Here is a 26961-nt window from a genome sequence, read left to right as displayed (position 1 = left end):
CTTCCCTTCAGTAGGAGATGAGGTCACCTGGGAGACTGAGGGGAAAGGAGGGCACAGCAGAGGTTTATGTGGGAAAAGTTTGAAATGCCCATTATGAAGAATAGAGAGTGACTGAGCAGGGAACATAGTTGGAGGGTTGGGCCCATTGAGGTCAGTAATCAGGAATTTCTAATGGATGAAATATCCCCTGTTATACTGTTAAATGACTTATTCTTTTATGTTGAATGAATTTTTGTAAATCATCCCAATTTTTGTGTTGTGTGTGGAATTAGGTGTTAAGGGAAAGGGAAGGGGGTAGTAATTCAAGAAGAAGACAGAGAGTGAGAACAAGAGGAGTTGGATGGGTCATATTAATACAGCTGCAGCCAGGGTTGGAGCCAGGCCAGGGAGAAGACAGCCATGAGGAAAGAGGGAAAGAGAGAGACAACAGTGACCTCTGCAGAGAGTCAGGGCTCTCCATGCAAGACAGATCGTGGATGACCAGATCTTGGGTGGGAAAGAAAGGGGAGGATGTGCTGGGCAGAAGGATTAGTCTATGTGAAGGCATCAAGTTCTGGAGCACTTTGGAAAATGGCCAGAAGCTCAATGTGGCAGGGCCATGTGGTGGATGGAGCAGTGGCAGGACATAAGGCTCTCAAGTAAGTTGAGGCAAGTGGAAGAAATCCCAGATAAGTCTGCATGATTTTTAATTTCTCTTTAGTCCCTTTTCAGAAACAAAGATCATCTGGAGAGTTTGGGTGAGGATGGGAACAAAATGTGGAGGAGTATGGTGGGGCCACAGCCAAGGCTCTGGGATTTGCTCTTTTGGGTGTTAGGAATTGGTTCTTTTAGGTTTAATTTTGTTATAGTTACTGCTTAAAGATTACTGTAGAGTCAAACTGTGCCACAGAATGTCATTGGGGTTACCACTGGGATATCAAATGTGAAGATCTGACAAAGTCCCATTCTTTAAGATGAGCTTGGAATCACTCCCTGAGAATAGACAGGCCTCATTTCTGTCTCAAACTTTGAGAGATACTGAAAAATTTGCACTCAGTCAGGGCCTGCTTGGAGGAGGGGAGCATTGCTCACAGCTTGTGTAGCAGCACTCAAGGGCGGGGTCCCCGGACCCACCCTGCCCAAGGGCTGCCGGATATCAAAACCACACAGGCTTTCTGTGTGAGCTCGCTTGCCTCTGTGCTGTCTCTGGGCTCTTTCAAATGTCTCCTCCAGAAAACTGCTTCCTGTGGGGGAACAAGGTCCCCCTTATCTGTCCTTTGGTTATTTGTCCCACTTTTCTCTTTCAGAGGGCCGCTGCCAAGGTGACAAGTCAATGTTCTGTAGGATGGAAGTCTTGTCTCGCTATTGCTCCATCCCAGGCTACAATAAGCTGTGCTGCAAGTCCTGTAACCTGCAAGACAACCTCACCAATGTGGACGACAGGGCAGAACCACCCTCTGGGAAGCACAATGACATTGAAGAGCTCATGCCCACCCTCCCAGTGCCCACTCTAGTCATGGAGGTGCAGCCTCCGCCAAGCACACCCCTGGAGGTGCCTCTCAATACTTCCAGCACCGGTGCCACCGAGGACCATCCGGAAATCAATGCTGTGGATGTGCCCTACAAAATCCATGGCCTGGAGGATGAAGTCCAGCCACCCAACCTAATCCCTCGACGACCGAGCCCATACGAAAAGACCAGGAACCAAAGAATCCAAGAGCTCATTGATGAGATGAGGAAGAAAGAGATGCTCGGAAAGTTCTAATAAAATAGAAAGATAGCATCAATAACATTTTTTTTTTCTTGCTTATAGAGATATTCCATGGGATGGCAACTCCTGTGTTGTGGAGATGAAGTCAGATTCCTGATTCCAAAAGGTTTTGGGAAAACAAAGAGGGAGAATAATGTAAAAAAAAAAAAAAAAAAAAAAAAAAAATATATATATATATATATATATATATATGTCCTGTACTGGGGTTGAGTGTGGGGTGGAGAGGAATATAGAGGTTCTACAACCCCTATCGATGAGGGAAGGCAGGAGGGATAACTCGGAGAGAGAAAACGTTTGCCCCAAGTTTCTGAGCAAGTGATTGGGAATCTTCTTTTCCTTGTGGTGACAACCCTGCTGGAGACGCAGGACATTTCCTACCGATCTGCAGACCGAGACACAAGCCCCATGGGACTCTTGGGAGAAACGATGATTTATTTACTAAGTGACCAGTCACTAAGATGAGTGCGGTGAAGTGGAGGCCGTGAACTCCAGGCTTCGAGGTGGTGGGGCAGGTGGTGAGGATGAGTGTGGTGGCCAGCTGGCACTCCAGGCTCTCCCAGGCCTCTCTTTTCTTCACTAACCCTGGCCTTGCTTGTCGCCTCTGGCCAGCCTGGCCTCAGACGCTGGGCTCCCCAGAGAGGCTCTCCCCTTCTCCAAGTGCGCTGGAAGGATGAGGGAGGCATGCACTCTGCTGGAGAGTCCAGTGAGTGGGCAAGGCTCACTTTTTTGTGTGTGTGAACATGCAGCTTAAACTTCCCAAAATTACAAGACCCAAGCACATTATTAGCTCCTTAGCTGGGCCTAGCCTGACATGTAATTCTTAAGCTTTTCATGTCCAGGAAAGTTCTAAAGCCTTTGTATTCTCACCAGTCATAGATCTTAGAGAACTCTTTCTTATTTCATTCCCCATTCTGTGGATGAGAATACTGAGGCTCAGGATAGGTGCTAAAAACCTTTATCGGAACCTGTGCATGTGTGTGTGTGTGAACTGTGAACCTCTGCATGTGGTCTAAGGGACAGAGTAAGGGGGTAAGAAACAGTGAAGGGACATCTGAGATGATGCTTAACCTTCCAAATGGTTGAAAATTAGCCTCCCCATCTCCCCAGCGCAGCCTACCTCTCTCCCCTCTGCCACCATGTTCCACACTTGCTCATACATGTCCCGGTGTCTCCAAGGAGCTTGCTGGCTCCTAAGAACCAAACTGGAGGAAACCTTTCTGAATTCTCTCATAGTATCACTTCTTAAACAAGATGTAGTGTGAAGCACTTCTGCACCCTCGTCTCTTTATCATTAGGAAATGTATCCACAGCTTTTGCTCATTGGTTGAACCCATGGCAGCTGGTGCTGCTCAAGGGCTGAAGGACTGGGCAGTGCTTGCTTGGGTCCATTCTAGAATGTCGAGGAAGCTCCGGACTAACCCTAGCCAGAGTATTACTCAGTTTACCCAGCTTGGGGACCACAGAACGGGAACACTCCCTTCTCAGATCACAGCAGAGCAGGGCTGTGTGTCTTGGGGGCTGGAAGACTTCGGGGAGGGGCCCCAGGTGGGACACACCCAGGGGGATCTGTCTTCTGCTGCAGGAAGAAAGATGCCCTCTGGGAACTGTAGGCCAGGTGGCCACGGCCCCATATGCCATACTCAGTGCCTTGGGCCATATATCCACAGAGTTCTCTAGACTAGATGGTCCTCAGAAGTCTCTATGTCTATGAAGGCAGTGTTCACCCACTCTGAGACACTGCAAATTTCCACTGAGCTTGAGACAGGTGGAGAGCTGGCTTAGCAACAGTCCGGAGCTTCCAGAGCTGGCTGAGAGGCTCCTGCAGCCTGGGGAAGGCAGAGGATGTCTTTGAGCCAAGGTTTCCCAACACCAGGTTGAGACTCAGAGTTCCTCTTGTCCGCTGCTCTGCAAAGTCAGCTGAGGGGCCCGAGAGTCACTTCATGTTCGTGGGAAGACTCGTGCTGGAGTTTTGGGACCTGGCTCTCTGATCTACTCCTTTTGGAAAACCCATGGAATTTCATGTATAAGCCTTTCATGTGTACTTTAAAGTTGTTTGTTTGTTTGTCTGGAGTATGTTATAAATGGTGCTCAATAGCAAAGTCTTTATCAGATGAAGCATTACGACTATGTACTCCTGTCTGACAGGCAGCGGCCACATGGGTCATGTTGGTGCTGAACTCACATCACAACATTTTATCTTACTGATGACAGCAATCAATACATTTGTTTTTCTGTATAGTAAAATTTGGCTCCTTGGTTCTATAACTTATTAAAGTCAAAATGTCTGTGTTTTTGCACATCATGCTTGTGTTTGTTTGTTACCTTGACTACACTTGTCCCCCATTCCCAGCCTAAACTTGGGCAGACAGAAGGATATGCTTCCCTCGCAAAGCCAAGAGATGTGAAGGGACACCAGTAGGCAGTGAGCCAAGGCTGCACAAGTCAGGTTTCCATGATGGGTGAGAGGTGCGCAGAAGGACCGACCTCTCTCCCAGCTCCCCGTGGAGTCAGTTCTCCAGGCAACACGACTTAGCCAAAGGCTCCCAAGTCAACCTTAGCTCAAGGAGGAGACACCTCCTCCCCCCTGATTGCAATCCCTTCTCTCCTATAATTAGGGTTTCCAGAAAAAAATACTAGATGTTGAAGTAAATTTTAAATTCAGAAAAACAGCGAATAACTTTTGAGTATGAAAATGGGACACACTTATACTAAAAGTTATTTTTTGTTTCTCTGAAATTCACATTTAACCGAGAATCTTGTAATTTTATTTGCTACATTTGGTAACCCTACTTACAATCAGTATTCTACTTTTAAAGACAGGTGCATGCTCTCTGGCCCTCTTTGATATTAGCAGGTATTGGGGAGGAGGGAGGTTGAAGGGCGGAAGAGGTGATTTCTTCTGCTTCCCTGACAAAGTAGGAATCAGGCAATGTGTACACAGTGCCGGGGAGAGGGAATAATCAGAAATCTTATTAGTTTGTACAGGGGTTATACGTGGCTTAGGAATGCACAGTAGTTCTCCTTGTTCTTTGCTGTAATTTGTTTTGACTCCTTTTTTAAAAAATATGTATTTAGTTATTTATTTATCTTTGGTGGCGTTCCATCTTCGTTGTCGCACGAGGGCTTTCTCTAGTTGCGGCGAGCAGGGGCTACTCTTTGTTGCGGTGCGCGGGCTTCTCATTGCGGTGGCTTCTCTTGTGGCGGAGCACGGGCTGTAGGTGCACGGGCTCAGTAGTTGCGGCACGTGGGCTCAGTAGTTGCGGCTCTCAGGCTCTAGAGCATAGGCTCAGTAGTTGTGGCACACGGGCTTAGTTGCCCCACGGCATGTGGGATCTTCCTGGATCAGGGCTCGAACCTGTGTCCCCTGCATTGGCAGGCGGACTCAACCACTGCGCCACCAGGGAAGCCCCTTGACTCTGTTTTTATAGTACAGTTAGTTATTTATAACGGGGAAGAGGAATTCGGAATGGGTATGTGTGAATGTGTGTGTTAGCAGTGGAGAGTAAGAGCCTTGGGTGAGCAGAAACTGGCTGAGACTAAATATGGCAAAGGTAACTCATAACTGGATAACCCAGCAAGGTTATTTTAGAAAACAGTCCCTGGGTTGTAGAGGAAGTGGTAAGGAAGGCCCAATCTATGCTTCCTGAAGAATGTTGATAAATGGTTAGGAGGAGCCAAATGATGTCATTACTGAGGATTTGACCACCACTCCCTCCTCTGGGCAACGTGTGAGTCCCTGATTTGCATGCACAGAGCAGCCATGCCATGGTCATACCCAGGGGTTTATACTCCACTGTGAATTCTTAGCCCAGGGGAACCCAGTACACTCCCATTTAGAGGCCGTGTAGCCAGTTCCCCCGGAACCTCATGACCCCACACCGTTCTTGCTTCATCTTTGGGGGCTCCCTTAGGGACTAACCTCAAATACACATAAAAGTTACACAAAGACAGTGTGTGAGTGCCCCACGGGGCACTGAAGCCACAAATGCCTTGGTTCAAATAAGATTTTTCTAGTTTCTTTAGGTGAACACTTAGATCACTGATTTTCCACCTTTCTTTTTTAAAACTCTATGCATTTATGGCTATAAATTTCCGTCTATACAGCTGTAGCTGCACCCCACAGATTTTGATATTTCATACATTTTTTGTCATTTCATTCCAACTAGTTTCTAGCTTCCATTGTGACTTCCTCTTTTACCTAAGGGTTATTAAGCATGTTGCTTAATTTCCAAACATTAGGGGGTATTCTGGTTATGGATTGTTATAGATTTCTAGCTTATTTTACTGTGGTCAGAAAACATTTGGGGGAATATTTCAACTCTTTGAAATTAGTTGAGGCTGGCTTCATGGCCCATGATGCGGTCAGTTTTTTTTGTTTTTTGTTTTTATTGCACATGTGCTTGAAAGAATATGCAACTGGCAATTGTTTATTTATTTATTTATTTATTTATTTTGGTTGTGGCACATGGGATCTTTGTTGTGGCATGCAGGCTCTTAGTTGTGGTATGCAGGCTTCTTAGATGTGGCATTCGGACTTCTTAGTTGCGGCACTCAGGCTTCTTAGTTGCGGCATGAGTGTGGGATCTAGTTCCCTGACCAGGGATCAAACCCGGGCTCCCTGCATTGGGAACAGAGTCTTACCCACTGGACCACCAGGGAAGTCCTGCAACTGGCAATTGTTGAATACAGTATTCTATATATGTCTGTGATGTCAAATTGGTTAATTTATTATTCAGATCTTTTGTATCTTGACTTAGTTTTCTTCTTGTTCTATTAATCTGATAGAAAGTTGTTTTAATACCTCCCACTGATTGTGGATTTTTCTATTTCTCCTTGCAGTTTTATCCATTTTTGCCCTTCTTTTTAAAAAATAAGCTATTTTACTATTTTGAAGTCTCATAATGGGAGCATACAAATTTCTAATTGTATCTCTTGTTGGTAACATTATCCTTTCATCTTTATGAATTGATCAATTTTATTAAAAAGAATTTGAAAATTTCCCCCCTAATATTAGTATAGCCATATCAGCTTTTTTTTTTGGTTAGTGGTTGCACAATATAACTTCTTCCATTCTTTTACTTGTAAATTTTCTAGATCTTATGTGTGCTATTTGTACTTTGTAAACATATAATTTTCAATATCATCTAACACTTTAATCTTTTGATTAGACCATTTAGTCTATTACATTTAATGTCATCACTGACACCAGTGCCCTTATATCTACCTTCTTTTGTGCTATTTGTCCTGATCCGTAATTTTTTTTCTCTTCTTTCTTGCCTTCCTTTGGATTGGGTGCTTTTTTTCCATTCCATTTTAGCCCTATGTTAGTTTTGAAGCTACATACTACTTTTCTCTTATTTTAAAGAGTATTAAAGACATTTCAGCACACACTCTTAATTTACCAAAATCTATTATTCTTCTTAAAGTGACCTTCTTTCCAACAATGCAAATCCTTAGAATAGTGGTCTCAAGCTCTATGGTGCTGAAAGATAAATTTTTAAAACTTTCATTTCATCATGGACTAATAAAATATAAAAGAATTAATAGAAAAATAAGTAAAAAAGCAAAAGGATATACAAAATACAAGCTTAATTTTAAAATAATTTTGAGGTATAATTGATGTACAATAAACCACACATACTTAGGTGTACAATTTGACAAGTTTTGAAATATATACAAATGGGAAATTATCACCACAATCAAGATAGTGAATATACCCGTCACCCCCAGTAGTTTCTTCCCACCCCTTTTTAAGCTCCCTCCCCTTCATTCCTATCTCCAAGCAACCACTGCTCTTCTTTGTATCACTACAGATTAGTTTTCGTTTTCTAGAATTTCATAAAAATAGAATTAAATAGTATTTACTCTCTCTTGCTGCTTCCAGTCAGTATAATTATTTTTTACATTCATCCATGTTATTGCATATATCAGTAGATCATTCCCTTTTATTACTGAGTAGTATTCCATTGTATGAATACATTACTGTTTGTTTATCCATTCAGCAGTTGATGGACATTTGGGTTGTTTCTAACTGTGGCTTTTACAGACAAAGATCTATGATCATTTGTGTATAGGTCTTTGTATGGTGTGTGTATTCCTTTAAGCAAAACACCTAGGAGTAGAATGGCTGGATCGTATGGGAGGTGTATGTCTAACTTTTTAACCAGCAGCATACGAGACTTCCAGTTCATCTACACTGTCACCAACACTTGATACGGTCAATCTTTTAAATTTTAGCCATTCTAAAAGATATCTAGTAGATATATCATTGTAGTTTTAATTTGCATTTCCTTACTGAATAATGATGTTGAGCATCTTTTCATATCCTTACTTGCCATAGGTAGATAAATCAGTCGATCAACAAATAGATGTAGATTGATCAATAGATAGATAGATGATAGAGAGATATAGATTGACCAATCTTCTTTAGTGAGGTGTATGTCAAATCTTGCCAAATTTTCATTGGGTTATTTGTTTTCTTATTTAGTTTGGAGAGTTCTTTATATATTATAAATACAAGTAATTTATCAGATGCATGCTTTGAAAATTTCTACCAGTTTGTGGCTTATCTCCTCATTCTCTTAACAATGTATTTTGAGGAGCATAAGTTTTTAATAAAGTTCAACTTATCAATTTGTTCTTTCATGGACTGTACTTTTCATGCTGTACTAAGAAATCTTTGCCTAACCTAAGGCCACAAAGATTTTCTTATATGTTTTGTTCTATAAGTTTTATATTCTTAGATTTTATATCTATATCTATGATATATTTTGAGTTAATTTTTATATATGAAGTGAAATATGGATCCAAGTTCACCTTTTTGCATATGGATATCCAAATGTTGCAGCACTGTTTTTTGCAAAGATTATCCTTTCTCCACTAAATTACCAAAGGTCATGAAAATTTCCTCTTACTTTTTTTCCCTAAAAATTGGATAGTTTTTGCTCTCACATTTAGGGCTATGATCCATTTTGATTTAATATTTGAATGTGGTGTGACATTAGGATCTAAACTCATCTTTTTTGCATGTGGATATCCACCTTGCTGTATCATTTGTTAAAAGACTACCTTTTCCCTGTAGTCCCTGTTAAAAGACCACCTTTTCCTTGGCGTATTTTCCAAAATCAGGTTTTTCTCTAAATTCTGTTCCATTGATCTATATGTCTTTCCTTACACTAGTACTACACTGTCTTGAGTACTATGGATTTTAGTAAGTTTTGAAATCAGAAAGTATAACTCCTTTAACTTTGTTCTTCTTTTTCAAAATTGTTTTGGCTCTTCTGGGTCCTTTGTATATATTTCCACATAAATTTTTTTTATGATATATTTTATTTATTTATTTATTTATTTATTTATTTATTTATTTATTTATGGCTGTGTTGGGTCTTCGTTTCTGTGCGAGGGCTTTCTCTAGTTGTGGCGAGCGGGGGCCACTCTTCATCACGGTGCGCGGGCTTCTCACTATCGCGGCCTCTCTTGTTGCGGAGCACAGGCTCCAGATGCGCAGGCTCAGCAATTGTGGCTCATGGGCCTAGTTGCTCCGCGGCATGTGGGATCCTCCCAGACCAGGGCTCGAACCCGTGTCCCCTGCACTGGCAGGCAGATTCTCAACCACTGCGCCACCAGGGAAGCCCCACATAAAATTTTAAATCAGCTTATCAATTTTTGCAAAAAGGCCTCCTGGAATTTGAGAGGATTACACTGAATCTATTGATCAATTTGGGAAAAGTTGACATCTTGACAGTATTGTGCCCTCCAATCCATGAACACAGAATGTCTGTTTAAATCTTCTATAATTTCTCTCAGCAACATTTTGTAGTTTTTGATATACAAGTCTTGCACATTTTTTGTTTATTTCTAAGGATTTTATTCTCTCGATGCTATTGTAAATAGAAATATGTTTTCTTAATTTTATTTTCAGATAGTTCATTACTAGTATATAGAAGTACAATAGTTTTTTGTTATTCTAATCTTGGGTTCTCCAACTTGCTGAACATGTTAATTAGTTTTGGTTTTTGTTTTTGTTTGTTTTTGGTGTGGATTCTTTAGTATTTTCTACATACAGGATCATGCCATCTATGAATATAGTTTTACGTCTTCTTGTTCCATCTAGACTTCCTTTTTTTCATCGTTGGACTGGCTAGAACTTCCAAACAATGCTGAATAGAAGTGGCAAGAATGGGTATCCTTGTCTTGTTCTTGATCTCATGGGAAAAGCATACAGTTTTTCACCATGAAGTATGATGCTAGCTGTGGGCTTTTTGTAGATACACTTCTTTAGACGAAGGAAGGTACCTTCTAGTCCTAGTTCACTGAGAGTGTTTATCATGAGTGGTGTTGGATTTTGTCAAATACTTTTTCTGCATCTATTTAGATGATCATGTGGCTTTTGTCTTTTATCCTTTTGTCATTGTATTAACTGATTTTCAAATGTTAAATCAACCTTGCATTCCAGATCTACATCCAATTTGGTCATGGTCCGTAATTCTTTTTCTCTATTCCTGAATTTGGTTTCTTAATATTTTTTGTTGAGGGTGATTGTACCTATATCCCATAGTTTTCTCATCATGTCTGGCTTTGGTATCAGAGAATGCTGGCCACGTAGAATGAGTTGGGAAGTGTTCCCTCCTATTCTATTTTCTAGAAGAGTTTGTGAAGAATTGATATTATTTCTTTTATTTTTATGTTTGATAGAATTCATGAGTGAAGACATCTGGTCTGAGCTTTTTCTTATACCAAGATTTTAAATTACAAATAAGTTTCTTTACTTATTATAGGTCGATTTCTTCTTGGATCAATTTTGGTAGTTTGTGTCTTTCTAGGAATTTGTCCATTTCATCTAAGTTATCTAATTTGTTTGCATACAGTTATTCATAGTATTCCCTTATAATCTTTTTGTTTGTTTTAGAGTCAGTAATGACATCCTCTTTTTTACTCCTTATTTTGGCAATTTGTATTCTTTCTTTTTTTCTTGGTTAATCTAGTTCAAGCTTTTTCAATTTCGTTGGTCTTATCAAAGAACCAATCTTTGGTTTCACTGATTTTTCTCTCTTGCTTTTCTATTTTCTATTTTCAGTTTTCATCTAATCTATTTCCTTTTTTCTCCTTGCTTGAGACTAGTTTGCTCTTCTGGTATCTTTTTTTTTAATCCAGCATTTTCGTTTTTTAAACTTTATTTTCATAGAACATATTTTCACATTAGAAAGTCCCACAGTGGGAAAATAATAATTTATTACCAATAGTTTTATATTTGTGGACAGGTTATTTTAGGACAAATAAACACATTTGAGGATCAGGTCTTAGTTTAGAATCTGCAGTATTTTGACACATCAGCAAGGGGGACCTCTTCCCTAAATGGGACTTATCTATATTTAGAACCTCTCCACACTCTTCTTCCTATGATTTAAAAATTAGTAATGTGAGATATCAGCACTTCCCAATTTTAAAGTTTCCCCAGGACAGGTAACTATCAGTAGCTGGTACCAACTGAACAGAGGAGGAAGTTTTCAAAAATTAAACACTGTTTAATTTTCTACAAAGTCTTTACTTATGAATTAACAGTCTTTCCCTTATTCATCATTCTCAAGACAAATATAGAAGCTTGATCATGTATTGATAGTAAGAAAGCTGAATTTACTCTAAGAGGTTGATAAATTAAAAGGCCAAAGCTCATATATAATGTTAAGTTATACTGTGAGTCATGTGAGAAGCTGGGAGACAACCCCATTAATGCATCAGAACGCAGAACTCAGTCTCACAATTTCTCAGATACAAGTCCTCTCAAACCTTTTCCTCAAAGATTAACCTCTGAAAATAACCATGTGATTAGGATAAAGGTTTGTCTCACCAATGGCTTATATGTTATTTCCTCTTTATTGTCAGTGGAATGGCATGGCAGAGCAGAGGCAAAGAGGTGTACAACCAGTTCTTAAGATATTAAGTCATAAAGTCCAGGGCTTCCACAGCATGACAACAACTTTCAGATGCTCACATCATGATAGCTGAAATAACAAGGCACAGCAAAGTTTAGAGCTGAGAGTCTGAAAGGCCTGCCTTGGTAGCTTTCTGTGATGTACCCAACAGACAGAGTCAGTAACAACTTGCCCAAGGCCCCAGTGACTATGGAGAACATGGGCTGAAGCCAGGAGTCCATCGCAGAGCAAGGATTCAAATACACAGCTGGAAGCAGGCCCAGGAGCAAACACTGACAACACTCTCACCAGTCCAGGGTAGAGATGCAGCTTTGGAACCAGGATGGTGGCTGGGTAACAAGTGAATGTGCTGTGCTCCACAACATTCTGGGGTGGGCTGGTCCTGGAGAAATGCTGAGACATGAGCAGGTATGACCACTGGGTTTGAAGGAACAGACCTCAGTCTCCTTGGGCATCGTAGAGGACACTCAGCCCCCAGAGAACCACCGTCTTGCTCCCGAGGCCTCAAGGTCATCCAGTAACCTAGAAGCAGTTATCTTCTTCTGGTTTCTTAACATGAAAGCTTATATTTGTTTATGTTATTGATTTGAGACCCTTCTTGTTTTCTAATATAGGCATTTACAGTTATAAAATTTCTCTCATGAACTATGTTAGCTGCATTCCATAAATTTTGATATGTCGTGTTTTCATTGCATTCAGTTCAAATATTTTAAAAGTTCACTTGTGATTTTTTTGGTCTGTGGATTATTTAAAAGTGCGTTTTAAATTTTCCAAATATTTGGGTATCTCCCAATTTTTTAATTCTGTTGATTCTAATTTAATTTCACTGTGGTTAAAAAAAGAACATATTTTGTATTATTTCAATCCTTTTAAATGTATTGAGACTTTTTTATGGCCTTGTATATGGTTTACCCATAGTTCATGTGTGTCTGAAAATAATGTGTTTTCTGCTATTACTGGGTAGAGTGTTCTGTTGATGTCAGGTCAAGTTGGTTGATAATGTTAAGTTTTCCAGTGGCCATGGTTCACCTCTCTGAATTCTAATCTTCTCCCTGATGTTGGCTAAGAATTTCTAAATATTCTTTTAGCTACTTGATGCTTTCAAGAGTTTTGTTTTCCTTGTTCAGTCTTTTTAGTTGCTTTTAACAGGATGTTTGGCCTGAATTATCTAATCTGACAATTCTGGACTCCCATTATCAATTTTTAAGACAGGGTTGTCTATTTTTATCTGTTGGAATTAGGCTAGGTACCATTTCTAATAACAGGCAAACTTTTAACACAAAGTTTTACTGGTAAAAGAGAAGAGAACTCAAAGCCTTTAAATTCCTACCAAAGTGCCCAAATATAACAATTCTTTCTCTATTCCTAAATCAGTTTAAACTAAAATTTTTATACCTAAAGAATTATAATTCTATGTAGATAGTTGGCTTCCTACTATTAATGTTTCAAAAAACATTACTGGATAAAGAAAGGTCATCATATAAATATTATAAAAATGTAAAATTTTAGTTAACCAGGTTAATACAGCAAAAGTTGTCATAACTTCAAGGAGAAATTGACAAAGCCTCCATCCTAAGGAGAACACTGAACATGTCTCAGTAATTAATAGATCAGTAGTAAAAAGAAAACAATAATATATAGAATATTTGAATAATACAATAAACAAACTTGATCTAGGTAACACACATATATCTCTGTTCTCCCAACAATTGAACAACTCACATTCTTTTCAAATACTATGACATATTTATGAAAATTGATGATCTATAGGGCCATTAAGGAAGAATAAGAAATTGAATAGATTCAGTAATTAATCTAACTTAACTACAGGTAATTAAATTAGAAATGAACATCTAAAAATTAATTTAAAACCTACATTTGAAATGCAAAAACTCACACTTCTAAATAACTCATAGGTCGAAAATCATATTGAAAATTAGGAAATACTTATAATTGAATACCACTTACCGAAACTTGTGAAATGCAGTCAAGGAAGTGCTTGGAGGTTCTTATGGTTTTAAATACAAAAATTAGAAAAGAAAAAAGTTTGAAAATAAATTAATGAACTATGTAACAGAGTAAACCCAAAGAAAGTAGAAGGAAATAAATAACCGGTATTATTTATAAGGATAGAATTTAATTAATAGAAAAGAAATTTTAAAAGATCAACAAAGCCAAAAGTTCATGTAATATTTACCGACTCTGGTAACAATGATCAAAGATTAAAGACAGGACGTACAAATCAACAACTTTAGGAATAAAAAGCAGAACTTAATATTGAAAAGGTAGAGATTAAAAGGTTTATAAATAAATAATATGAACAAATTAATGCCAAAAAATTGAAAATATTTAAAATGAATAAATTCTTAGAAAAAAAAATTTATGAACATTTACATAAGGAGAAATAGAAAACCTGGTTAGAATTATAATCATGAAAGGTATTGAATTTGCAATTCAAAATAGTCCACAAATAAAATACAAGGCTCAGACAAGCAGACAATTCTAACGTCATACAAATTCTTCTAGGTAATAGGAACAGAAGGAAGCATTTTTTCAGTTTATTCCATGAAGTTAAGATAACTATCTTACCAAAAATAGATAAGGGCCAGGAAAAAAAAAAAAAAAAAAAAAGCACAAGAAAATTGCATGGATGCAAAAATCCTAACCCCAGTATCACTAGACCATATCCAGTCATGGACCAAAAAGTTGCTCTATAAGACTAAGTTAGGTTTATTCCCAGAAATTAAGGATGATTTAACGTTAAACCTATTGATTTTCAGGCAAGATGGTGAACTAGCATGAGTTTCCAGCTTCCTCCCCACTGTAACTCTGGAGTAGGTACAAAACTGACATGGGATTATTGATCTGATGAATCAACATAGATACTATGAGAATGCCTGAGAAGGCCGTTTTGAAGTGGTACAAGTGTGCCTGTGGCAGAGGGTTAGTTTGTTTTCTGTTTTGTTGTTTAGTTTTGCTTTTTCAAAACTTTGGGGGTGTGGAGCAGCCAGTCCCCTCAGTGAGAAGACAGTGTTAGGCGAGAGTTTATAACTTTTACGTCTTTCTTCCCATACCTTCTTTGGACTGATCATTTTCTGCCACATTCACCCAGAAATTATTAGCAATAGCTCAGGCTAGATGATGTCAGTTGTGACAGGTCAGGATAGCATTTAAACCCAACTAAAATGAGAAACTGGTGGAAAGAGGTGCAGATTGGTCAGCTCCCTTCCCTTCTAACCCTGAGGCAGCTGGACTGAAAGCTAAGAAGAGAGACTTCTGGTCTCAGCTCTGACATGTGAAGAGTTTGGAAGCCATCACTCCCATTCTCACAACCTCATAAAAGCTAAACAGACTGAAAATCAATGACTGTTCTTAGATCCATCAGAGAATTGAGGTCAGAGGGCACATTTTGTCACCCCGAAACTGAAGTGACAAGTGACTACAGAGAATGGCAGCCAAGATCAGCTTACTGGGAGCAGAAGCTTCTGGAGCCAGTAACTGATAGAAATATTTAAATGGTAGTTGACAAACTTCTAGAGGCAGTGTGTGGGCTGGTTTAAGGGTGGGGTCCACAGTCTTAGGGAGTCCCCCACTCTCCTGTGTTTTACTTCCAGAAACCTCAGTGGGTTCTCACAGTGAAGATGTGAGAAAAATCCCCTTGTGCTTCTGGCAGCAAGAAGGGAAAAGTAGTCCTTTTGAAATATGCCTAGGAGAAAAGTTACCATTTTGAAATACACCCAGAGTGTCCTCTAAAATAGAGGTCTGCCTTCAAGAGCAATACTTGATCAGAAACTTATCTGACCTGGAGAAAGGCAATTAGACAATGTCAGCCCCTTCCAGCCTCCTCTCTAGGGGGAGGAAGAAAAGGCTAACAATGCCTCTGAAAGTCACAGCCCAGGGACTCAGACCCACTAAGAAACAGATTTAATCAGGAGATTTTATTTATTTATTTATTTATTTATTTATTTATTTATTTATTTATTTAGGCTGTGCCAGGTCTTCATTGCAGCATGCAGGATCTTCACTGCAGCATGCGGGATCTTTTTTTAGTTGCAGCACGCAGGATCTTTCAGGTGCAGCATGCGAACTCTTAGTTGCAGCATGCATGCGGGATCTAGTTCCCCGACCAGGGACTGAACCTGGGCTCCCTGCATCGGGAGCTAGGAGTCTTACCCACTGGACCACCAGGGCAGTCCCTAATCATGAGATTACAGAATGCTTCCCCTCCCCCACACCTTCCCACCACATCATTAGGGCCCCAGTATAAAAATAGTGGATTACAACTGAGAGAGCTGCAAGACAGACTCTCCCTAAGAAGAAATTCTGAAGAAACCCAAAGACAACAGGGAAGCAAAAAACAAACAAAACACACACACACACACACACACACACACACACACACACACACACACACACGTGGAAACTGGAGGAAAATAAAGCCTCTGGCACCTATAGCTACAGCGGATTAGAGGTCTAGGAGCCCAGCTCCTAGAGATTAACACGAAAGCCTGTGTACCTCATTTCCTTTTACCAGATACATCAAGTGCAGATTTTGTACCAGATACAAAAATTACAAGGCATGCTAAAAGGCAAGAGAAAACAGTCTGAAGAGAGAAAGCAAGTGTCAGAATCAGACCCAGAAAGGACACAGATTTTGGAGTTATCACATAGGGAATTTAAAATAACTATGATTTATATGCTAAGGACTCAAATTGAAAGTAGACAACGTAAAAACTGATGCATGATATAAGCAGAGAGATTGAAACTCTAAAAAAAAAATCAAAAGAAAATGCTGAAATCAGAAACACTGCAGCAGAAGTGAAGAATGCCTTTGATGGGTTCAACAGTAGACTGGACAGAGCCAAGGAAAAGATAAATGAGCTTGAAGATAAATGAATAGAAACTCCCCAAACTGAAATGCAAAGAGAAAAAAGAATGAACAAAATGGAATAGGCCCTTCTTATACAGTCTTCTTTCTGCATAGAACATGTCCTGCTTCTCAATTGCCTCAAGATCTCTGCCTAAGAGTATTTACTCAAGGAAGCCCACTCTGACCTCATACCATGCTCTGGAGTACTTAAAATTTTCTAATCAATGCTTTTGTGATAGTCGGTGGTTTTCTTTAACAGCATTTATCAAAATTGTAATTTAAGGATTACTTCTGTACATGTACACTACCATCCACAATTATGAACGTATTACTACACTAGGCTTTCCAAGAAAAAGAAACTATACCTCTAGAAAAAAAAGTTTTTTCAGAGTTTGGACAACAGGCAACACAGAACTCTAATCCCTAAGTTAAAGGAAACAGAAGTAAGCCCTTAATAGCCCAGCTTTTTACCTGGAGGCACTTTCCAGACCATGGTTAAGAGAAAAAGAGCCCAATCAGAAAACAACAGTGTTGGGGCTTCCCTGGTGGTGCAGTGGTTAAGAATCTGCCTGCCAATGCAGGGGACATGGGTTCGAGCCCTAGTCTGGGAAGATCCCACATGCCGCAGAGCGGCTAGGCCCATGAGCCACAACTACTGAGCCTGCGCGTCTGGAGCCTGTGCTCTGCAATGGGAGAGGCCGCGACAGTGAGAGGCCCGCGCACCATGATGAAGAGTGACCCCCGCTTGCCGGAACTGGAGAACGCCCTCACACAGAAACGAAGACCCAACACAGCCAAAAATAAATAAATAAATAAAAAATTTATTAAAAAAAAAAAAAGAAAACAGTGTTACCGAGCTGAAAAGACATAAATCAAAGAGCTAGCTGCTGAGGTGTCAGGAATTTGTGGTGCAACTACAAGAATAGAAGGTAGCTGCAGAGAGACGTAGCTCCAGAAGTCTGCAGGGTTCTCGAGTTTTGGGCTGATATGCTGCAGATATGTGGTGAAAAAGTGCCTGAAGAAAACAAACAAATCAAGTAGCTGGGAGCTGTGAAATAAATGAAGATTCTGGAGTTGACACAAGGCTGGGAGACACTGAAATTTCAGACAGCTGGAGGTAAGAGACCTTGATGAAAGCCCAAGCATTCAGTTGATGGCTTAGAAGGACAGCCTCAGGAGCTTCTAGCCCTAAGTAAAGGGCACTCTAGACCCAACTCCTAGAGACTGAATGTTTGTGTCCCTCCCCAGATTCATAGTCCCCAGTGTGATGGTATTTAGAGGTGAGGCCTCTGGGAGGTGATTAGGTCGTTAGATTGGAGCCCTCATGAGTGGAACCTTATAAAAGAGGTCACGCCACCTAGAGGGGTGGGATAGGGAGGGTGGGAGGGAGGGAGATGCAAGAGGGAAGAGATATGGGGACATATGTATATGTATAACTGATTCACTTTGTTATAAAGTAGAAACTAACACACCATTGTAAAGCAATTATACTCCAATAAAGATGTTAAAAAAAAAAAAAAAAAAAAAAGAGATCCCTGGGATCTTCTTCAAACCTCCCACCATGTGAAGACACAAGGAAAAGACGACCATCTGTGAACCTGGAAGCGGCCAGGAACCTTGATTTTGGACTCCCAGCCTCCAGAACTGTGAGAAATAAATGTCTGCCGTTTATAAGCCCAGTCTGTGGTTGTTTTGTTATAGCAGCCCAAACTAAGACATACATTTAAAGGTATGTCAATGGACTAGAATAGGGCCCAGAGATAGAACCACACATACATAATCAACTGATTTTTTAAAAGGTACAAAAGCGGGCTTCCCTGGTGGCGCAGTGGTTAAGAATCCGCCTGCCAATGCAGGGGACACAGGTTCGAGCCCTGGTCTGGGAAGATCCCACATGCCATGGAGCAACTAAGCTCATGCGCCACAACTACTGAGCCTGCGAGCCACAACTACTGAGCCCACGTGCCACAACCACTGAAGCCCGCGCACCTAGAGCCCGTGTTCCACAAGAAGAGAAGCCACCACAATGAGAAGCCTGTGCACCATGACGAAGAGTAGACCCCACTCGCCGCAACTAGAGAAAGCCCGTGTTCAGCAACAAAGACCCAACACAGCCAAAAATAAATAAATAAATATTTTTAAAAATACAAATGTACAAAAGCAATTAAATGTAGAAAGGATAGTCCTTTTCAAGAAATGGTGCTGAAACAGCTGGATATCCACGTGCAAACAAAACTAAACTAAACTGAGAAACAATAAAGCATTATATGTCTTATACCTCAATTTTAAAAATCAATGAAGCAATAAACAAACAAAAAAAGCCTTATACCTCACACCCTATATAGAAATTCACTCAAGGTGGATCATAGACTTAAATATAAAACACATAGTTATAAAACTGTTAGAAGAAAGCATAGGAGAAAATCTTTGTAACATTGGGTTAGGTAAAAATTCCTTAGATATGATTTATAAAATTTTTTAAAGGATTTATGGACTTCTAATATCGGCTCCATATTTGTCACATGGCACACTATATTTTAGATGTAGTAATCTGGAGCATTGGAAAAGATGGTTATTATTACTTATTATGAAATGTTCTTGGATCTTCTAATATAATCAGTGGATTACTTTTGCTTCGCTAGAGACACTTTAAAAATAAAAAGTGAAGCTGCATAACTGGGATAAGATATTTGCAAATCAATTATTTGACAAGCGATTTGTTTGCAGACTATATACAAACTCTCCAGCCTCAGCATTAAACAAAGAAACCCACAAACTGGGCAAAGATTTGGACAGACTCGTCACTAAAGAAGATGAATGGATGGCAAATAAGTACGTGAAAAATAATCAAAGTCATTAGTCATTAGAGAAATGTATTTTAAAACTACAATGAGATAATATTACCAACCTATTAGTATGATTAAAATGAAAAACAAACAAATAAGCAAAACAAATACACCCAGACATTACCAAGTGCTGGTAAGGATATGGAGTGATAATGCAAAATGGAATGACTAGTTGACAAGCAGTTTGGCAGCCTCCTGTTAGGTTAAACATTCATTTCCAACATGACCTAGCAATCCTATTCCTAGACAGTTACCCAATAAAAATAAAAATAACCTCTCTCTCTCTCTCTCTCTCTCACACACACACACACACATAATAGAAGAGGAGATCTAAGACTAAGAAGATCTAAGACGAAAAGTATAATATATGCATAATGGAAATACCAGAAGAAGAAAGGGAGAATGGAGCAGAAGAAATATTTGAAGTAATGGTGGCTGAGAATTTTCCAAAATCAAATGACAGACACTAAATCATAGACCAAGGAAGCTCAGAGAACAGGCAGGATCAATACCCCCAAATCTAACACCTACCTAGGCATTCAAACTGCAGAAAACCAACAAAAAAAGGGAAAAATGCCAGAGGCAAAAACACATTATTTATAGAAGAACAAGAAAAATGATATCAGCTTCTCACAACAAACCATGAAAGCATGGAGAGTGGAGTGAAATATTCAAAGTGCTGAAAGAGAAAAAACCACCAATCTAGAATTCTGTATTCAGTAAAATTCTTATTTAAAAGTGAAGGAGAAATACAGAGTTACTCAGACAAACAAAAATTGAGATAATTTTTCACCAGAAGACCTTCCTTGAACAAAATGTTAAAAGAAGTTCTTTGAAGAGAAATAAAATGATATAGGTCAGAAACTCAGATCTACATAACAAAAGGCAGAGCATCAGAGAAGGAATAGATGAAGGTAAAATAAAATCTTCTATTCTTCTCATTCTTAATTGATCCAACAGATAACTGTTTGTCTGAAGTAATAAGAGCAACAATGTATTGAGTGATTATAGCATATGGATAAGTGAAATAAATGGCAGCAATGTAATTAGGGATGCGAGAATATTGTTTTAATACTACATTGTGAAGTAGTAGTATAGTATTATTTGAAAGTGAACATAACATTAGTTGTAAACCTATATTGCAAACTCTAGGGCAACCTCTAAAATTTTTTTAAAAGTAGTACAATTGATATGCTAAAAAAGGACAGAAAATGGAATCATATAAAATGCTCAATTAAATCCAGAAAAGGCAGAAAAGAGGGGAAAATAAGAAATAAAGAACAAGTGCAATAAATAGCAGACAGTTACAAACATGGTAGATATTAATCCAATGATATCAATAATCACTTTCAATGAGAATAGTTTAAATCTACCAACTAAAAGACAGAGACTGCAAATGGATAAAAAACAAGACCCAACTATACATTGTCTACAAGAAACCCACTTTAATTATAAACACACAGAATAAAAATAAAAGGATGAAGCATGATATACATGCTAACACTAATCAAAAGAAAGCTGGAGTAGCCATATTAATTTCAGACAAAGCAAACTTCAGAACAAAGAAAATTATCAGGAACACAGAGGGATATTACATAACGATAAAGGGATAAATTCTCAAAGAAAACATAACAATCCTTAATGTGTATGCACCTAACAATAGAGCATCAAAACAGGTGAGGCAAAAACTGATAGAACTGCAAAGAGAAATAGACATATATACTATTTCAGTTGCAGACCTCAACAACAGCAAATGATAGATCCAACAGACAGAAATTCAGTGTGCACATAGTTCAACTCAACAGCACCATCAATCAACTGGATCTAATGGACACTATAAAATACTTAATTCAACAACACAGAATACATACTCTTCTCTAGCTCACATGAAATAGTCACCAAGATGGATCACATTCTGAGCCATAAAATGCACCTTGACAAATTAAAAAAAAATAGAAATCATACAAAGTATGCCCTCATGCAAAACTTAATTAAACTAGAAATTGATAATAGAAAGACAGCTGGAAATTCCCCCAAACATTTGGAGATTAAACAGTGCACTTCTATAAAGAGCACATGGGTCAAAGGAAAAGTCTCAAAAGAAAATAAAAGTACTTTGAACTAAATGAAAGTGAAAATACAAGTTACCCAATTTGTGGGATGCAGTGAAAGAAGTGTTTAGAGGGAAAATTATACCTTTCAATGCATATATTACAAGAGAAGAAAGTTTAATGATTCAATAGTTCAAGGTTTCACCTGAGGAAACTAGAAAACAGAGCAATATAAACGTTTATTGCAGAAGGAAAGAAATAAGAGGGAAAAAAAATAATAAAAACTGGAGCAGAAGTCAATAAGATTGAAAACAGGAAATCAGTAAAGAAAATCAACAAAACCAAAAGCTGGTTCTTTGAAAAGCTCAATAAAATTAATAAACCTCTATCCAAGCTGAGCAAGAAAAAAAGAGAGAAGACACAGTATTCTTGCTCACTGGTAAATAACAAAGAGAAGAATTTCTGACATGGAATACCTCATCACAGCATAATTTCTTCATGATAATTAAAAATTGAAAATGAGGCTGCAACATAAGTAAGTTTCTGAATGGATCATTTGTCAGCTAATCAAGGAAATCTGTTTACTGATGATAAGTTAATTAAATCACATTTGATTGCAGCAGCTAAAGAAATAATGAAACTTAAAAGCTTTTGCACAGCAAAGGAAACCATAAACAAGACCAATAGACAACCCTCAGAATGGGAGAAAATATTTGCAAATGAAGCAACTGACAAAGGATTAATCTCCAAGATTTACAAGCAGCTCATGCAGCTCAATAACAAAAAAACAAACAACCCAATCCAAAAATTGGCAGAAGACCTAAATAGACATTTCTCCAAAGAAGATATACAGATTGCCAACAAACACATGAAAGAATTCTCAACATCATTAATCATTAGAGAAATGCAAATCAAAACTACAATGAGATATCATCTCACACCGGTCAGAATGGCCATCATCAAAAAATCTACAAACAATAAATGCTGGAGAGGGTGTGGAGAAAAGGGAACACTCTTGCACTGTTGGTGGGAATGTAAATTGATACAGCCACTATGGAGAACAGTATGGAGGTTCCTTAGAAAACTAAAAATAGAACTACCATATGACCCAGCAATCCCACTACTGGGCATATATCCTGAGAAAACCATAAATCAAAAAGAGTCATGTACCAAAATGTTCATTGCAGCTCTATTTACAATAGCCAGGACATGGAAGCAACCTAAGTGTCCATCATCGGATGAATGGATAAAGAAGATGTGGCACAATATACAATGGAATATTACTCAGCCATAAAAAGAAATGAAATGGAGGTATTTGTAGTGAGGTGGATGGAGTTAGAGTCTGTCATACAGAGTTAAGTAAGTCAGAAAGAGAAAAACAAATACAGTATGCTAACACATATATATGGAATCTAAGGAAAAAAGAAAAGAAAAAGGTCATGAAGAACCTAGTGGCAAGATGGGAATAAAGACACAGACCTACTAGAGAATGGACTTGAGGATATGGGGAGGGGGAGGGGTAAGATGTGACAGGGTGAGAGAGTGGCATGGACATATATACACTACCAAACGTAAAATAGATAGCTAGTGGGAAGCAGCCGCATAGCACAGGGAGATCAGCTCGGTGCTTTGTGACCACCTAGAGGGGTGGGATGGGGAGGGTGGGAGGGAGGGAGACGCAAGAGGGGGGAGATATGGGGATGTATGTGTATGTATAGCTGATTCACTTTGTTATACAGCAGAAACTAACACACCATTGTAAAGCAATTATACTCCTATAAAGATGTTTAAAAAAATTTATTCTGCTGTAAAGTCATTTCAACAACAATTAATATTTGAATCACAAGTAATGTTAAGGTGCTTTATACATGTTCCATGCTGTCAAAATTTAAAAGAAAAAGTGATATCTCCTCTCCCACAAATATTCTCTGCAGATATAGTTTCTGAGCACAAACTTCAGTTCAGCAGTGCTTTTTTTTTTTTATCTCAGTGCAGGTGCAAAGGAAATTTCTGTATTTCAAAATCCACGTAACAGTACAATGGAGGAGCATCCACCTAATCTTTTATTGGAAATAATTTGCAATGTAATGATACGTTAAAAGGAAAATATCAAACGAATAATCTAATGGATTATAAATGACTTTCAAGCAATGAATATGTGCAATTAAGATCATATGCTCGAATTGGGAGACTGGGATTGACACATATACATTATTGATACTATGTATAAAATGGACAACTGATGGGAACATGCTGTATTGCACAGGGAACTCACCTAGTGCAGTGTGGTAACCTAAATGGGAGGGAAGTCCAAAAGGGAGGGGATATCTGTATGTGCATGGCTGATACATTTTGCTGTGCAGTGGAGGCTAACACGACATTGTAAAGCAACCATACTCCAATAAAAATTAATTAAAAAAATTAAAAACAATAAAATCATGTGCTGATGGACTGATATCTGTATTTGGCAATACCTAAATGTGAAAGAACATTTTCAAAGATGAAATACATAAAATTTCATTACAGATCAACATTCACAGATAAGCATTTGCAATCAATTTTTTACAACTTTACTAAGACAGAATTCACATGCCATGCAATTCATCCGTTTAAAGTGTACAATCCAATGCTCTTTAGTATATTTGCAGAATTGTGCAACCATTAGTACAATCAATTGTGGAACATTTTCATCATCCAAAAAGGTACTCCATATCCATTAGCAGTCACCTCATATTTTTCCAACCATCCAACCCCTTGGCAACCAATAACCTATTTTCTGTTTCTATGGATTTGCTTATTCTTATCATCAAATATAAATGGAACTATACAATACGTGATCCTTTGTGACTGGCTTCCTTCACTTAATACAATGTTTTCAAGGTCGGTCCATATTGTAGAATATATCAGTGTTTCACTTCTTTTTCTTGCCAAATAATATTCCGTTGCATGAATATACCACATTTCACTTATTCATTCATCAGTTGGTGAATACTGGGTTGTTTCCATTTATTGACTATTATGAATAATGAGTATATATGTACAAATTTTTCAGTGGATGTATGTTTTCATTTCTCTTGGGTATATACTTAGCTGTGGAATTGCTGAATCATATGGTAACTCTATATTTAAGCTTTCGCAGAAATGTCAAATTATTTTCCAAAGAGGTGACACCATGTTATACTCCAACCAGAAGTGTATGAGAGTTCCAATTTTTTCTACATGATTGTCAACACTTTTTATTATCTCTCTTTTATTCTAACCATCCTCGTGGGTGCGAAGTGGAATCTCCTTGTAGTTTTGACTTACATTTCCTTGATGGCTAATGAGGTTAAGTATATTTTCATGTGCTTTTGGCCATTTGAATATCTTCTTTGGAGAATTATCTTTTCAGATCCTTTGCCCACTTTTTATTTGAGTTATTTGTCTTATTATTGAGTTGAAGTAGTTCTTTATATATTCTAGACAGTACATTACCAGATAATATAATTTGCAAAATTTCTCTTCCATTCTATGGACTATATTTGTACTTTCTTGATGGTGTCCTTTGGTCCACAGACATTTTAAATTTTGGCGATATTCAATTTATGCAATTTTTCTTTTGTTTTTGTGGTTTTGGTGTCATATCCATGAAACCACTGCCTAATCCAAGGTCACAAAGATTAATGCCTATCTTTTCTTCTAAGAGTTCTATCATTTTGGCTCTTACATTTAGGTCTTTGATACATTTTGAGTTAATTTTCATATATGGTGAGGTAGGGATCCAACTTTATTCTTTTGCATCCAGTTGTCCCAGCACCATTTGTTGAAAGACTATTCCCATTGGATTATCTTGGTATAGTCAATTTTAATGATAGGGAATACTAACTTTAAGCAAAACAGTTATCCCCTCCCACAAAAGATTTGTAAAATATAACAACTGTACTCAATTGTTGTATTTTGAATTTCATCATTAAAAGTTTGTGGAAATTTGTTTCTTTCTTGCAATACAATAAATATAAGTATCTACATAACATCCTTGATTTTGCCTCTTGGTCCACAAAACCTAGAATATTTACTATCTAACGCCAGAAGTTTGCTGACTTCTGATTCCTGATCATTATACAATGTCTTCCACGGTGAATCTTAGACCAGCTACATGCTATAGGACTCAAATTAATGTATAACTTTTAAGTCACTATTGAATGACTTATGACATTTCAGAAACAACTCATATCTACAACACTAATAAATGCTTAGTATGATATACATGCAGTTCATTACAGCACGGCTATCACCAATACTGTTTTGGAGCTCAAGTTGCAGAGCCATACACATTCTAGATCAAGAGGAGGATATTTCATATTGATGCTAGGTTGAGGACCAATAGGCAGTTGCACTGCTTGGGATAGCCTTTCACCCTATAAACTTTTTGCTGTGCTGGGATCCCAGACCCAGGGAGAGTGATATTGCCTTTCTTTTTCTCTGGGAGCAAATTCTGCCCTCGGTTTCATTACACTTGCTATCTTTCATCTCTTCACTGGTTGTAGGTGGGAGCAGATTGCCTCTTTGTCTTATAGGGGCAGTGTTATGCTGACCCTGAGAAACCAATTTTCCTTCCAGAGGGAGCAGCTTTTTCCAAGATAAGCATGGTTTCTCCTGCCTTTTAAAGGTAGTTCAACTTTTATCCCAGTCTAGGTTTTCAGAGTGTATCTCCAGTTTCAGCCCCTTCATTAACTTTGTTAAGTATCAATATAATTTATATAATATAGCAATATTATAATTTTGTTATAGTTATAAAACTATATGTTATTAAGTATAACTTATATTTAACAAAGAAAGCCCTTTAAAATATCTGTTAATTCTGGTGTGGTAAATGTGACTTCTGTGGCTGAAGGAAGAAATAACTGGGGGAAGTGGGTGGAGCAGTGGAGAACAATACAAAGCTATCTATCATAGCAAACAGTGTTACAAGTAATCATACGACGCAAACTAATCTCTCTACAAGTTACTCTCCCAACAAGACATAAAAAGGCCACCAGCACCTTGTTTGGTGTACATCATACAACTCTTTATCTTTTACACCAGGACCTCCTAAGTACTAATTATAGGGTTGAGAGAAAGCGTTATTTTCATCCTGCAATCATTCTGACAAGGTTTATTTTCACTTATCCTGCCACAGTCTTCTTTAAAGATCTTTCTTATAAGAGGGAAGAGCAAGGGTTGGGATAGGGAATGGGAGAACGAATTCACTAGAGGACACAGGATGTAGATCAATAAAAGTGAGAAAGCTTCTTGCATTAAGTAACTAATTGCTGGGGATTCAATGTAGGAACTTCTTGGTACAATAATGAGTGAAAATTACTCAGCAGAAACATAGACAGGTGAGGCAGTTTTCTTTGGTTTAGGATATTTCAGTGACATAAATGAAAATATTCTGTCAACTCCTCTGGTCCATACCTATATATCTACATATCTATATGTCTATATAGTTATTTTTACAGATATATAAAACTAGGATCCAGAAAGGGTATCA

At 38.3% G+C, this 26961-nt stretch overlaps 1 protein-coding gene and 1 long non-coding RNA gene across 3 annotated transcripts in view; one reads left to right on the top strand and one right to left on the bottom strand.

Moving 5' to 3' along the window:
* ADAMTS2 (ADAM metallopeptidase with thrombospondin type 1 motif 2) overlaps positions 1-4052 on the top strand; it is a 233432-nt gene extending 229380 nt beyond the window's left edge. For both annotated transcript variants that reach the window (XM_082453442.1, XM_082453443.1), the window contains one exon: positions 1287-4052. In XM_082453442.1, the coding sequence (XP_082309568.1) occupies positions 1287-1744 (458 nt within the window). In that variant the 3' untranslated portion in view covers positions 1745-4052. The remainder of the gene's footprint in view (positions 1-1286) is intronic.
* Positions 4053-11604: 7552 nt separating this feature from the next.
* On the bottom strand, positions 11605-23084 carry LOC309656770. The gene is made up of 2 exons (XR_014261505.1): positions 13651-23084; positions 11605-12231 (listed from the first exon to the last, which is right to left on the bottom strand). It is a non-coding gene; the product is annotated as an uncharacterized lncRNA (long non-coding RNA).
* Positions 23085-26961: the final 3877 nt, after the last annotated feature.

Source organism: Balaenoptera physalus, assembly GCF_965194825.1.
Source record: "Balaenoptera physalus genome assembly, chromosome: 3".
Lineage (NCBI taxonomy): Eukaryota > Metazoa > Chordata > Mammalia > Artiodactyla > Balaenopteridae > Balaenoptera > Balaenoptera physalus.
This window is presented reverse-complemented; position numbering and strand designations above follow the sequence as displayed.